This window comes from Pongo pygmaeus, chromosome 6 (genome assembly GCF_028885625.2).
Source record: "Pongo pygmaeus isolate AG05252 chromosome 6, NHGRI_mPonPyg2-v2.0_pri, whole genome shotgun sequence".
Lineage (NCBI taxonomy): Eukaryota > Metazoa > Chordata > Mammalia > Primates > Hominidae > Pongo > Pongo pygmaeus.
In genome coordinates, this window is record NC_072379.2 from 110,522,634 (window position 1) to 110,538,189 (window position 15,556).

General features: G+C 40.9%; 1 protein-coding gene across 5 annotated transcripts in view; it reads right to left on the bottom strand.

Moving 5' to 3' along the window:
- DOCK4 (dedicator of cytokinesis 4) overlaps positions 1 to 15,556 on the bottom strand; it is a 485,830-nt gene that overhangs the window by 143,673 nt on the left and 326,601 nt on the right. For all 5 annotated transcript variants that reach the window (XM_054494462.2, XM_063667735.1, XM_063667733.1 and 2 more), the window contains exons 17-22: positions 12,103 to 12,259; positions 7,443 to 7,540; positions 7,245 to 7,328; positions 6,968 to 7,068; positions 4,515 to 4,596; positions 2,975 to 3,145 (exon numbers count right to left, since the gene is read on the bottom strand). In XM_054494462.2, the coding sequence (XP_054350437.1) occupies positions 2,975 to 3,145; positions 4,515 to 4,596; positions 6,968 to 7,068; positions 7,245 to 7,328; positions 7,443 to 7,540; positions 12,103 to 12,259 (693 nt within the window). The remainder of the gene's footprint in view (positions 1 to 2,974; positions 3,146 to 4,514; positions 4,597 to 6,967; positions 7,069 to 7,244; positions 7,329 to 7,442; positions 7,541 to 12,102; positions 12,260 to 15,556) is intronic.

Consider the following 15,556-nt stretch of genomic DNA (forward strand, 5'->3'; position numbering starts at 1 on the left):
TGATGAGGGGAGGAAGACAGCTGTGCCACGGCAAGCTGAGAGTTTTTACTGCAAGTAAAAATAAAAGTACAATTTAGTTTTGACCTTCCTGGTAGCCAGGACACACAGGGAAAGATAACTATTGGGAATTGTCTAGCAGGGTTTGGGGCCTCTATTCCTTCTGACATTCTTCTTCTTTTAGGGATCTTGGGTTAGGGGGTGTGTGTCCATGAAATGGAAAGCTAAGAACCACTGCTGCACCAGGTGGGTTAGCCCTTAGTCCTTCCAGGACAGGGCTAACAAGAACAGTCATTAGCAAGTTGCATTTGGGGCAGGAGGACTGAATGAACCTCCCCAGTAGGACCAGGATGGATACATCGGCGGGGCAGCTTCCCATCAATCCAACCCAAAGGACTGTGGGGATGGCCTCTAGAAGACAGGGTTTGCCCTGAGTTGTAGCCCACATGGAAAAAATGCAAAATGGAGCAAGGAAACCAGATTTCTGCCTATAAGGCAGCTTAATAGTAAAGCTCGGACCAATTCAGAGCCAAATTTTAGTTGGCTGTAAATGTGGCAGGCAGGACTCTAAGATGACTCCCATGATCCTCTCCCCTGGTGGTGTTCCTGTGATTACATAATGTCACATGGCAAAAGAGATTTTGCAGATGTAATCAAGATTACTCATCAATTGACCTTAAAATATGGAGATTTATCCAGGTGGGCCTCACCCAATCACATGAGCTCTTAAAACAGTTTTCTCCGGCTGGTAGCAGGAGAAGTAGTGAGAGAGATTCAAAGCATGAGGAGGATCTGACATATTGTTGCTGGATTTGAGGAAGGAGCAGCCATGTGCGAAGGACTGCAAGTGGCCTCTGGCAGCTGACAGCACCTCCCCCCACCGGCTGACTGCCATCAAGGAAATTCGGACGTTAGTCTTCTGAAAACAAAGAAATATTTCTGCCAATAGCATAAAAGATCATGAAAGCAAATTCATTTCCAGGCCTCCAGATAACACATGAAAGCTAACACTTTGATTTTGGCTTTAGGAGATCCTAAGGAAAGGACCCAACCAAGCCTGCCTGGAATTCTGACCTATACAACTGTGGGCTAATAAATGAGTGTTGTTTAAAGCCATTAAGCTTATGGTCATTTGTTACACAGCAATAGAAAACTAACACATCAGATCCATTGAATTAGTGGCACTGCCTCTCCAAAGAGAGCATGGGATCAAAAGGGAACCTGGTACGGACAGAGGTGTGTGGCATTTCTTGTCTTCCCCAAATACAGAGAGACAAAGTTCTCATTGCTTAGCAAAGAAAACTAACCATTTTATCATTTTATATGGATTTTTTCTTAGCATCAAACTAAACATAAATTATCACATCAAAATATACAGGTAAGTGATACTGCACAAAATAACAGAGAATGTTATTTTGTAGAGTTTACAAAGATATTCAGAAACTTTATGGACACATTTACATATTATCTCTTGATTAAAAGCTGAGAGCAAAAAATATCAAATATGATTCTTTGAAGGTGCTGAAGTTGTTTCTAACATTTGCTGTGGGATAGAGCTCAGAGAATCAAGAGCAGTGGGAGTCAGTGTGTTGAAGAGGTGAGAGCAGAGCTGCTCCACTCTGCTGTACCCCGGTGGCCCAAGCCACCTTAGGGGGACCTCCAGGATCCAGTGGTACAACTAAGGTAAAAAAAGTCTCCTGAATCCCTAAGAAGAAACCATGCCGTACAGTTACTCTTAAGAGTCAGAAAATATTTTTCAGGTGTGAGTTAGGCAAGTTTCATCTCTGTAACTGATAAAGGGTAAAAAGAAAAATCTCAGGGTGAAAACTCAAATTCTGAATTACTTTGGTAGAGACTGTAAACTTCTAAGAACTCTGATCTGAAGGAATGCATGGTTAGCCTGGTGGATTATCCTGCTCAAATATCAAGTGCTGTCAGCAGGGTTTAGCTAATAGTGGGCAACTTGACACTGAGGTCTCTGGCAAGTTCCCATAGTGCAGTGATTGTACTCTTGACTGCAAAGGCCAAAATGACATTTAAAAGAGCCTGAGTTGTATCCTTGCCCAGATGGAAGATGAGTCCACCTGTAAAAAGAAGAGAAGCACAAGAATAGACCTCTCAAGAGTCAGAAAAATACAGCACATTATCCGAGGGCTGGTGCATTCCTGGTGTTTTGCTTTCTGAACATCACATAGTACCAAATCACAACGATACTGTTAAGGATCTAATTTTGTCTCCTAATCTCCCTTTTTATGTCCCAGTTCTCAATGATTACAAGTTTCTCTAACCTCTAGGGCATGGTAAGAGGCTGCTTCCCCTTCCGACAGGTTTTTAACCAAGTCATTAGAATTAAAAGTATACAAAAAGTATAGGGAAAATATTCAGAATTACCTCATGGAACATATTCAAGGCCATGCTATTTGGGAAGTAGATGGATCCTGTTCTTAAAAAAAACATGTGGGGCTACTTCCAGTAATAGAGTTTGGCGGCAGCAGCAGCTCTGCACTGGTCTTAAAAGATCAGTCCCAGGATGATTAGGGTCAAGTTCAATAAAACAAAACAACATGCAGCTTAGCTGAGTCCAATATAATGATTCTCAAGTTGACAGATTAAAATGCAGTGAGAGGCTTGAGGAAAAGAACTGCAAGAGATTGGCTCTAGTGAAATTCCTTCCCCAGGGCTGGTGGTGACAGCATGTCCAATCGTCAGTATGTGTTCTGGTAACTGGAAATGAAGCTGATGCAAACCAATAGCCTCTCCATGCAGAGAGAGAAGGGAAAGGCAACCCACTTCTGCTCAGCTGGTACGCAGAAGGTAGGGGAATTTTAAAAGTCTACTCATAAAGCTGGTTAAGCTACAAATATAAACTGGAGCTATTGACTTCTGATGGAGAAAACATTTGATTACGCTGCTGTGTAAAAATAAATAAACTGCACTTATCATTTTCTTCTATTCAGCATAGATGAAAAGAAATTACCTGTGACTGAGATAATGCTCCAGACCCTTTGCTCTCTTGCGAAAGAAAGAAACGGACTGACATGAGAAGCTCCTGAATGCAGCAGCGGAATTCCTCTTCGTTTTGCCCACCAGTGGCAAGGGAAAACAGCCTTCGAGATTGAACTATATACTTAAAAATGTATTCTTGTGCCTTCAAAATACAATTTTTTAAAGTTACTTTCAAAGGAGACAAAGAGTATTTATTTAGCAATGACACAGCATAAAAACCATGGTATGGCATTAAACTTATATATTATTCATGCAGACACCAAGGCCTTATGAGGCTTTTTTGAACAGTATTTACTTTTAGGGGGAACAGCCACTTTTCTCTGATATCTAATGAGAGAAACGTATAGAAAATTTAAAAACACTTTAGCCGGGTGCGGTGGCTCATGCCTGTAATCCCAGCACTTTGGGAGGCCGAGGCGGGTGGATCACCTGAAGTCAGGAGTTCGAGACCAGCCTGACCAACATGGAGAAACCCCATTTCTACCAAAAATACAAAATTGGCCAGGCATAGTGGCCCATGCCTGTAATCCCAGATACTTGGGAGGCTGAGGCAGGAGAATCACTTGAACCTGGGAGGCGGAGGTTGTGGCAAGCAGAGTGCACCATTGCACTCCAGCCTGGCCAACAAGAGCGAAATTCCGTCTAAAAAAAATAATTAAAAAAAAAACAACATTTTATCATTCTGGAGTATGATGAACACTAAGTATTTTCCACCCTCAGATGTTTTTTAAATTTAGTCAACAAAAAGATAACTGTTTTTTAAAAAATAATTTTGTTTTGACAGGTAGTACTCTTGCCACTTAGCATTTTACCTTCAATCAGCCCCAAATTACAAATATATAATTCACAAAATGCTATTTTATAAAATGTATACATTGTCTACTTAAATCTACTGACACCAAATAGGATGGTCCTCAACAACAGGAATCAGAAGACTACCAGGGCTGTTACTGGACAATTCCTTTAAGAATTTGTACTCTTTTTCAACATGTTTGCAAGTAAGGGATTAGTATCTCCACAGACAACTGAGCATATAGTGCCCAGCGATGTGGGCAGTGTTAAGCCACAAGACCCGGTAAAGCCTCAGGTTTCCTCATTATAATCCCTGCTAAGCCACCCTATTTGCTCTTAAAATTTAACATAAATGGTTCTCCGATGGTCTCTGTCAGGTTGGTGGAAGCAAGAGCCAGGAACTTCTAAGCTTAACTGCCCCTATATAGACTTCTCCCATAAACCCTCCCTCTCCTGCTCATCTTAGACTTCACTTCAAGTGCTCTCCAGCCCAGAGGAACAAGGATTCAATCCTGAACAGTTTCCGGTAGACTACCCTGGCAAAGCCCCCTTCAAATTTCATCAGCTCTCAAGCAGTCACAAACTGATTAAGATCCTTGAATTGGAATGTAAGTAATATATCATCACCCATTACTGTCTGTGTAGAGGAACCAATTAGTTTAAGCATCAGCATGCAACAGCTTTGTTAGACTCTGCTGTTATCAACAGCATGTTATCACCTTCAGCACCTCCTGGATATGCTCTTGCCGCTCTGCTTCTGTGATCCGGTCCACGTACCATTTGAGCACTTTGATGAGATCTCTAAAATACAGGGGAAAATGTGCAGAATGTAGAATCGGTGTAATTCTCAATTAAATGCCAACAAATCCAACGCTTAACTGTATCATGAGGAGGCTTCTTTTCCCATCAGTTCTCACATTTTCCTGTCAATCTGCTGTATAATAATTTTACTAAATCTGCAGATCAACACTGCCACCCTTTTCAAAGCTTAAGAGAGAAACAACACTCAATCTGGACATATTCCACAGCCCTGCTGTTTCTGGTAATGCCTCCAAATGGGTGAACACAAATATTGGAGAAAAGGACTCTGGCCAACCAAGTGCCTGGCAGTGTGACTGCCATGGTCAATACTGTAAAACTGCTCATTGGGATTTCTTTCCCAGTGACCACGTAAACAGCTGGATGCAATATCATTGGGCTGCAGGCAAAACGGGGTGGGAAGGAGGGATGGAGACAATGCCTCCCCACTGCTATGCACACCTTATGGATTTATCAAGCCAATTTTCTGACCCATGAGAAGAACATGGCTTATGTCAATATGTGCCTTAGGAGAATTTCTAGAAAGGCCAAGGTATTTTTTTTTTCCTGTTTTGAAAAAATGTAAAAACAACAGCCCACAACTCTCAAGATGACAGTCTTACACCTTGAACTTTGGTCAGTTCTTGGTTTCTTTGTTTTCTTTTTTTTGAGACAGAGTCTTGCTTTGTCACCCAGGCTGGTGTGCAGTGGCTTGGCTCACTGCAACCTCTGCCTCCCTCCTGGGTTCAAGTGGATTCTTCTGCCTCAGCCTCCTAAGCAGCTGGGATTCAAGTATGCACCACCACGCCCAGCTAATTTTTGTATTTTTAGTAGAGGCCGGGTTTCACCATGTTGGCCAGGCTCGTCTTGAACCCCTGACCTCAAATGATCTGTCCACCTTGGCCTCCCAAAGTGCTGGGATTACAGGCATGAGCCACTGTGCCCAGCCAGTTCTTGGTTTCTAGGAAACAGTTTACCCAGCAATGTTTCTCTGGGTCAGGGGAGAATACTTGGATGTGCCAGCAGGTAGATGTTGGTGGAGTGCTATTTTTTAAGATAACATGCCAGTGAGTTTCTGATCACCCCCAGCCTAAGAGGATTCCACAAGCCTTATTTGTCTTTTTAAGATCCTGCTTTCCTGGCCCACCGGAAGTGTGAGAAATTATACTCTTGTTTTCTAGCTTCCAAAGACAATTTAACTTGGAAGCAGTGACCTCCTCACACTAGGGCCCAAATTGTTAGGCTGAGTGGGCCGATGTTTCAAAACTATTTCTGCGGTTGCATTTCACTCTCAGCAAAAAATCACACTGATAAAGTGTCAAGTCTAACAAAAATACCTTCATTCATTTCGATGTTGGAGACGTCGATCTTAACCTGTCATGGCTGGGAATATCCAAGTAAACAGGATCAAATGCTTATCTGATAACCTATTAACCTTTATATATTACATAGATGGGGGAAGGATATCAACCTGATTTCATGCTTTTTAAACTCACCTCAGGGAACAGTCAGGCATGTGCATGCCCATAGGTGCTTAAGGTATAAGGTAGAAATATGGGAGAACAGCAAGGACCATATTGGACTGGGAGACAGACGATGGGGTACACTCCGAGGCTATTTAAGCAGTTATTTGTCAAACTAAAAGAGAGAAGCTGTGGCCTCTGGCAATTATCAACTATGTTGAGAGGAGGCAGGCACTAGCTAAAGTGCCTGAGCATCACCTGAGCTGTGGCCTCCGGCAATTATCAACTATGTTGAGAGGAGGCAGGCACTAGCTAAAGTGCCTGAGCATCACCTGAGCCAGTAGAAGAGGAGGAGCAGTTAAAATAGCAGCTCCTATCAAAGAGTAGATCCCAATGACTACATTGCCTGAGGCCAGGGACCAGGTCTTCACATCATCAGCATAAAGTACGGTGCCTGGCAAGCAGCTGGCACTCAGTAAATCCTAACATAAATGAATGAATGACTTTCAGCAGGTGTGAAGGAAAAGGTTGTTTTCCATTCATATTTCTTTCTTATGAACATTTATAATCATCAGGGAGTACAGTGATGAAGTGGGACGCTTAACAGCCAAAGTGAGATAACCAGACATTTTAGACCAAAGAATATCCAGTGAAACAGAAATAAGAAGGAAAGACTTTATATTTTAGGGCTCAGGAATAGAATTCAGGAGGTTTTTTTCCCTTTTTAATCAAAATAAGTTCTAGCCATTTAAAAAGGGTGTGTTAGCAGGGAAGAGACTATCTCAAGAGACACTTCAGTAGTGCTCCATTTCTTCCTACACTCCCTTTTAAATTTTCCTATATCGCCTCTTCTGCTGAGAAAAGCTTGAAAGGAACCACTTCTAAACTAATTACAAGATACAGGGCCTTACCTGTATGCAAGTGCCCCAGCAAAATGACTCTCAATGTAAGTGTCCATTACAGGTTTAAAATGATGAAATTTGCTATCTTGCAGCAGATTTATTATGTGAACCTAAAAAAAGAAAATTGAGCTTTATAAAACCAAATGCAAATCAAGGTTTTCCTTTTTTTTGCTTCTTTTTAAAATGAACTCTTACATTATTAAGCGCATGTTTCTGAACCAGCCTCATGAAAGTCAAGATTGAGAGACAAAACAGTTAAAATATAATTAAGGGAATTTGAACTTACCAAAGAATCAAACACTTTAGACCCATATTTTTGGGAATTTTCATCTAAAATTCCAAATAAGGTATCCAGTGTATCCTGCAGAAACTGTTAGATAAAGAAGTAGCAAATGAGTAAATAAGATACTATCTGTCTTTTTCCTCCAAATGTTCTTTATTCTATGAATCTCTGCAAGGAAAACAGTAATGAAATACTATATACCTTTACTATCTCTGAGCCATCGATTTCTTTTAATTTAGAGAGACAGCCAGTGATCTTGTCTGGATGGGTTCTCCATTTCAAAAGATCAAGCATATCACCTTTCAAAACAGAAAAGGAAGATTAATTGCCTTAATAGAGAACAGGTCCTCACATGAAAGCGTTCTGCTAGTAAAAGTAAAATTCTTAACACATGTGGCTCCCCTCTCCTAGCCACTCAAGTTGCAGGCTCCCACAGACTATGACTAGCCCTCTCTCGGATGGCATTTATTTCACTGTATTCTGTTTCCTCCCCACTGCTCTTGACTTACAAACTCCTACTCATCCTTTAGTCCTCATCGGATGTTGCTTCATTTTGGAAGCCTTTCCTGAAATCTCGAGCTAACTGTCCCTTCTACATGCTTCCACATCACAGTAGCACTTACCTTACCATTACAGTTGTTAGTGTATTTGTCTATGCCTCACCTAGACTGTAAATTCCAAGAGAAAAAAGCCATGCCAACCTGGGCCCTACTGTATTCCCAGCACCAAGAACAAATCAGGCAGGTGACAAATATTTGTTGATTAATTTTTCTGCCTCCTCCTGGAAAGATGAGAGTTTCTTGAGGGCTAGGAACCTGCTTTATTCCCATTTGGGTGCCCAGCAGATAGCACGCTGCCTAGCAACCAACTCCACCCAGCAACAAAGGTCTTCTTGGCAATGTGACCCAAATCTTGCAGACTAAAAGAATGGTAACAGGCCCAGTGATTTCTCAGATCATCCAGGGAGCTCTCAACCTGAGAAGAGCAGCTCCTGGACTCCATGGGCCATCTTTCATCCCTGAGTCCAGGTAAGCACAGGGCCCAGCTCTTTAACCCTTTCCTAAACAGACATGCGGGCCTTAGTCCAGCAGATCCTCAGAGAACCTCTTCACCTGGGGAGGGAATAAATTTATCTTTCTTGGGCAGAAGTTACAAAGGCTCTGGGAGATGGTGTCCATGCATTATTAGTCTCCAAAGCATGCAGGGAGAGGTGGCATCTGGAGGCCAATGAATGCAGTGAGAACTGAAGGCTCGCGTGTGCCGAGCACGCACAGGGCAGCGGGACCTGGTAGAACTGGCCTCAGGGCGCGGTGGAGCCGCCAGACTAGACTGGCCGAGAGAAGAGCCAGGACAGAATTTCCAGGCAGAAAAGCAGGAAATTCACTTCAAATCACTTGTTTTAGCAGAAACCCAAAAGGGACCTTCTGAGAAACAGAAAGATGAATGAGGGAACAAAAACTCCAAACCCCCCAAAACCCAGGAAGTAGGTAAGATGAGAAAGAAAAAGAGAATATAGAGAACAGAAGTGAGAAAAAGCATTAAGAATCTCAAGGAGAAAGAGAAGCAAGCTCCACCAAAGCCAGATTCAAGAGAAAAACCTCAGATTTACTATTAATAGTAAGGAATTCAGTACCAAACAGGAATGTTTATCTGCAACAAACACGGGTAAGAGGAGGAGGAGGAGGAATTAGAATGAGAAAAATAAAGGGATTTTAAAAATACTGACTTTGAAAAAGAGATTTATGATGTTTTCATAACCCAAAAGCCTGAAAATGTTGACTATTCAGATGTAATTCAGACATCCTGGGGTATGACTGAAACCTTTTAAAACCGATTGGTTATATTTGGCATATCAGATACTTCCAAAGAGTGAGACCCAGGGCGACAAAGGCAAAGCTCTATTGTTCTCCCCAGTTTGCTGCTTCCCTCCCACCTACTTCCTACTTCCTGCATCTCACTTCAGGAGGCCTCCCCTCCCTGGCATCTTCTCTTTCATAATCCCTCGTGCATTTCCCCTGCCATTCACTCCTCACTTCCCACTCCACCCCCATCCCAGCTCTCACTCCTCCTTTGTGTTCTCTTTCCCTTCCTTTAAAGTGAGGCAGTTGCAGGGGCCATCAGGACCCTGCTCAGCGTGAGGAGTGTGGGGAGGAAGAAGGTGGCTATGCTGGCTACGAAGTGGCAGCAGCGGAGAATGAGGACTAGGGCCCATTTAAGTAGGGCTGGAAAATAGATTACAGGGGTCCAGAAAATGAGTCAGGACGCGCCTGCCCATCCTGCCTGCAAGAAGGCTGATGAATCTCTACACTGCTCATGATGGAGCACGTGGAAAAGCCCAGTAGTTATGTCCATCTGGATGTAATTAATCATGTATGCAAAATACTTCGAGTTCAGGCAAAATTGCTGTATCCTAGGTTCTTGCTTTTGCCATCTGAGGATGTTAGTTGCAAATTAGGGGCTACAACCTATCACAGAAAATACCAATTTCTACATTCCATTCAACAGGCATTTACTAGGTGTATATTATGTACCTACCCTATCAAGAGCTATAAAATTGGAGGATGCCATGACCCCTAATCCTCCAAACCTTAAAATCTCTACCTGTTCTGGCAGTCACAGGTGCCTAGCATAGTGCTCTGACCTTGGTACACTGTCCATGTTGGACAGCGCAAAGCATGTGCAGACAGACACACTTTGGGAATTCTGAAATGCAAATTTGCTCTAGGAAACTGCTCCTAGAGACCATATCACTTAGCAAATGCTGAATTGTAGTAGAAATAAGATTTGTATATTTTCCATGTCAAGAAAAATGAATACATAGCAATTTAATTCCAATTTGGAACTAGATTACTTCGACACAAAGATGTGTGTTTAGCATGTAAATTTCAGGAAGACCAACTAACTTCCTTCCTCCTTCCCATCTCTTGAAACATGCATTTCCTGGCTCATTTGAGCCATTTCTCATTGACAAGGTTAATCAAAGCCAAAATAATAATGAAGCACTTATCCGTCTGCAAAAATGAGCCAACCATTGCATGGAATTCCGATCCCACTTTCCATAGAGTGAGATGTTTAATATAATTATTTCATAAGTTGTCTTTTACTCATATTTACCTGAAAATGTTCTCTACTTTTAAAAAGTAGCAACTTCTAATTTTCAGGATTTGTTTCTGTCTCATTTTCATAATTGTGTCTAACATCCTAAACTCTACAACTAGCACAAATTCAGTACATAGGACCACATATTTTGATGGAAGAGAATCTATTGTTAGGCTTACCTGTGTGGTAGGCAGAATAATGGCCTCAAAAGAACCTGTTTCAAGAATTAGGAGGGACTATGTTTCCCTCACACAGCAAAAGAAGACTGTACAGATGTGATTAAAGATCTTAAAATAGAGAGATTACACTGGATTATCCAGCTCAATGTAATCACAAGCATCCTTAAAAGATGTAAGATGGTCAGAGTCAGAGAGATGTGAAGATGCTATGCTTCTGGCTTTGAAGATGGTGGAAGGGGCCATGGGCCAAGGAATACAGGTGGCTTCTAAAGCTAGGAAGGGTAAGAAAATGGATTCTCTCCATTCCAGGGGGAATGCAGCCCTGCTGACACCTTGATTTTAGCCCAATGGAACTGATTTTGTATATTTGATCTCCAGAACTGCAGTATAATAAATCTGTATTGTTTTAAGCCAGTAAGTTTGTGGTAGCTGTTTCAGATGCAATAAATAAGTAATACGACCCCAAAATATTCTATTGGGGAAATTCAGTTAAACATGAATGCAAACTCTACTACCCACACACACCTAATCCACACGGAATAAATAAAAATTTCTGTTTAAGGATCTCAATAAGAGGTTGATTTTATTATCTTCATAATTTCTATGGGGGTAAACTGGCCTCATAAAAAAATACTTGAGGTTTGGTAAATGCTTTATAATTATTTATTGAGTTATGCCAATGGAGGTTTTATTTAAGTAAAATCATTAACTACTGAATGCTGATAAAGCCTGGTATAACATATCTTAACTTGGTGTCCTATATAAATACAGTAGCAATGCCTGTTGAAATTGAGAGGTGTTTTAAAAGCGGTCAAAATTTTGATGTTACATTTTGCTTTGTTTCTGAGACTATGATCTAAAAGAAGAAATATTTCCTTCTATAAATGCTGTTCTCTGACACAGAAGAAGGAACTAAGAACTAATAACAAGCACACCTGTTTAGGCACAGGTTTTTATGAGACACAATACCTCATTATAAAGTGATTCTTCTCAACATAATGAATATAACTTATTTAATATAGCATTCAGGGTGCTAGCCAGAAGTCTTATATGACAACGATAAAAAACTCAAAAATGTTTAATTTACTTCCTTCATTACAGAAGATGTTTTCATGGCAATTTGCCAAGGAGAAGAGCTTGCTTTATTAATCATAACTTGCTAAACAATCACTGATAAAAAGTAATGCTAGAATTGAAAAGCAATATGCATCTAATTAAACAAAAAACAGCCTTTATTCTAAAGCCTGCAATTAGCACTGTTTATGGAGCTATAAAACACGAGATTAAGGTGTTGGTATTTTCGTTTTTTTTTTTTTTTTCCAAAGCATCTGGGTTTTGATGGTTTATTTGAAAAGTTGTGTACTTGTTTTTCAATACTGGGATAATTTTGAAGTCCTTCTTAAATGACATGCATTCAACAGGTCACTGGGTCACATTTGCTTCCATTTTACTAGAAATCACAAACGGAAGGATCAATAATTTTTCTAAAGTTCTTAACTAACTTTGGTGTTTACTGAATATGCTTACCGAAATATACATGATTACTAGGTACTAGGGCTTTCAAATAAAATATCATACATTACCATTTTGTGTGAGTTTTGTGGAACAGAGAAAAGATGTAATACAAAAGGACTCCTTTGTGGCCTTCATGGCTTGATTATTATTCCCAAGGAAAATGCCCTTGGAAAAGGGAAGTTTGAGGTAGCGGGTAGTATCTTGAAGGTTTGTGTTTTCTTCACACTGTTAAAAATATTAAAAAAACATAAGGGAAGGGGAAGAGATCTCATAAGAATTATTAAGCATAATTTATATTACTAGTGTTTATAAATTGGGAAACATTCCAAACAGCATTACAAGCAGAATTTGGTTTTTAAATAAAATGCAAAAAAACTGTATAAAATAATTAAGCATGGAATTTTGGACTAAGATTAATTTGAGTTTGCATCTCAGCTCTGTAACTTCCCATGTGAGTGACCATATCAAATCAAATAATTTAACCACACACTGTTTCCGTTATCTTCTCCAAAATCTCATTGTGTTGTCATAAGAATTAGGTTATATAAAGCCTTTAACACAGTCCTGATACCTTGAAAATGATCAATAAATCATATTTGCAGTGACCATAGTATTTTTTTCAAAAACACTTAAATTCTTCCAACATCTCATCTGAGGCAGCTGTTAAACATTTCCTTACTTTGAAAACTGGCAATTAAAAGAAAAGATATTTCAGGTATTATAATTTGAGAGTCCTACTATGTGAGGGAAATCTCTACTTTCAAAGAAAATGCCAGCTAACACATGTAAAAGCAATTAAAGATTTAGAAAATATAATTTCATATCCCTACTGCAATTATTTTAGTCAAGGATTGTTGCCTAGTGCTAAAACCAGCAGAATTGTTGAGGAGGAATCGGATGTTCATATGATGCCAATGTAGCAACATACAGATTACTTCCTACTGGCAAGAAGACAAATATAACTGCATGTGGGGGAATCGAGCTGTCATTACACCAATGCAGGGCAATGCAAAGACACATATCATCATCTACAATGCATTCTTACCAAAGGTGCTGAATCCCAGTCCATCACATCTAGATTCAACTTCCATATCATAGGAAACACAAGAGATAGAGCAACATGTTGAGCAACACTACAGGGAAGAAACCAGAGAATCCAAAAGATGGGGGTTTTCTGTAAGATGCCTGGTCTATCTCTTTAAGTCAGCGTTGCCAAAAAAGGGATTGTTCTAGATTAAACAACACTTAAGAAATAGATAGCCAGATGCAACATATGGTCCCAGATTTGAACAAACCTGCTGATGTGTCCGACTTTTTAAAAATCTGCACATTGACTAAGTTCCACATGAGATAAAAAACGTAGTGATCGGAAAATCGTTAACTGAAAACTGGTAGATTAAAAATAAATATGAAGCAGACCAAGATGATGGAATAGAAGCCTACACTGCTTGTTCCCCTGCGCCAACCCCAGAACACCAAATTTTCACAACTATCTGCACAAAGAAAAGCACTATCACAAGAACCAAAAATCAGGTGAGCAATCACAGTACCTGGTTGTAACTTCATATCCCTGAAAAGGTACTGAGGAGGGCAGAAGAGACAGTTCTGAATCTCCAATGTCCTCTCCCATCTCCCACCCCTCCCCCATCCCCCAGCAGTAGCTATACAGCATGGAGAAAGAATCTGTGCAAGTTTGTAGGAGAGTGCGGTGACTTGGGGACTTTACATTGAACTCACTGCTGCCCTGTCATTGAGTAGAAAATAAAGCTGTTCTGGGCTCAGACAGTGGCCATGCAAGGAGGGAGCATTGAGACCAGCCCTAGCCAGAAGAGAATCACCATCTCAGCAGCCGGAACTTGAGTTTCTTGGCAAGCCTTGCTACCATGGGCTGAAGTGCTCTGGGGTCCTAGGTAAACTTGAAAGGCAGTCTAGGAGACAAGGAGAGCAATTCCTAGACAATTCCTAGTGCTAGGCTGGGCTTAGAGTCCATGGACTAGAGTAGCATGTGACCTAGCGAGACACCTCCTCGGGTGAGTAAGGGAATAGTAAATGTGGCATCATCCCTCCCCCAACCCCAGGCAGTGCAGCTTGCAGCAACAAAAGTGACCCCTTCTTTCTGCTTAAGGAGAGAAGAGTGAATAGTAAAGAGGACTTTGTTTTGCATCCTGGTTACCAGCTCAGCCACAGTAAGATACGGCACTGGACAGAGTCATGAGGCCTCCATTCCAGGCTTAGATGACATTTCTATACCCATCCTGGGCCAAAAGGGAACCAACTTCCTTGAAAGGAAGCACTCAATCCTGGCAGGATTTATCCCCTGCTAACTAAAGACTCCTTGGGCCCTAAATAACCAGCAGTGTTACCCATGGAGTGCACTGCAGGGCTTGGGATCTGAGACATCCTGGCTTCAGGTGTGACCCAGCACATTCACAGCTGTGATGACTGCAGTGAAAGATTCCTTCTGTTTGAGAGAAGCAGAGGGAAAAGCAAAGGGGACTTTGCCTTGTACCTTAGGTACCAGCTCAGCCACAGTGGGGTAGAGCACCAAATAGGCTCTTGGGTCCCTCAGTACAGGCCTAGGCTCTTGAACAGCATTTCTGGACCTGCCCTGGATGAGAGGGGAGCAGGGTAAGTTCCAGGTCTGGCAGCATTCACCACAAGCTCAGACAGATAATTCAAAATAGCTGTTTTGAGGAAACTCTGAGAAATTCAAGATAATACAGAGAAGGAATTCAGAATTCTATGAGATAAATTTAACAAAGAGATTGAAATAATTAAAAAGAATCAAGCAGAAATTCTAGAGTTGAAAAATGCAACTGACATGGTGACGAATGCATCAGAGTCTCTTAATAGCAGAATTGATAAAGCAGAAGAAAGAGTTGGGAAGCTGGAAGACAGGCTATTTGAAAATACACAGTCAGAGGAGACAAAAGAAAAAAGAATAGAAAACAATGATGCACTTCTACAATATCTAGAAAATAGCCTCAAAAGTGCAAATCTAAGAGTTATTGGCCTTAAAGAGGAGGTAGAGAAAGAGATAGTGCTAGAAAGTTTCTTTGAAGAGATAATAACAGAGAACTTCCCAAACCTAGTGAAAGATACCAACATTCAAGTACAAGAAGGTTACAGAACACCAAGCAGATTTAACCCAAAGAAGACTACCTCAAAGCATTTAATAATCAAACTCCCAAAGGTCAAGGATGAAGAAAGGATCCTAAAAGCAGCAAAAGAAAAGAAACAAATAACATACAATGGAGCTGCAATACATCTGGCAGCAGACTATTTGGTGGAAATCTTACAGGCAAAGAGAGTGTGGCACGACACGTTTAAAGTGCTAAAGGGGAAAGAAAAACAAACAAAACAAAACAAAACCTTTACCCTAGAATAGTACATCCAGGGGGAAAATATCCTGCAGGCATGAAGGAGAAATAAAGACCTTCTCAGACTAACAAAAGCTGAGGGATTTCATCAACACCAGACTTGTCCTACAAGAAATGCTAAAGGGAGCTCTTCAATCCGAAA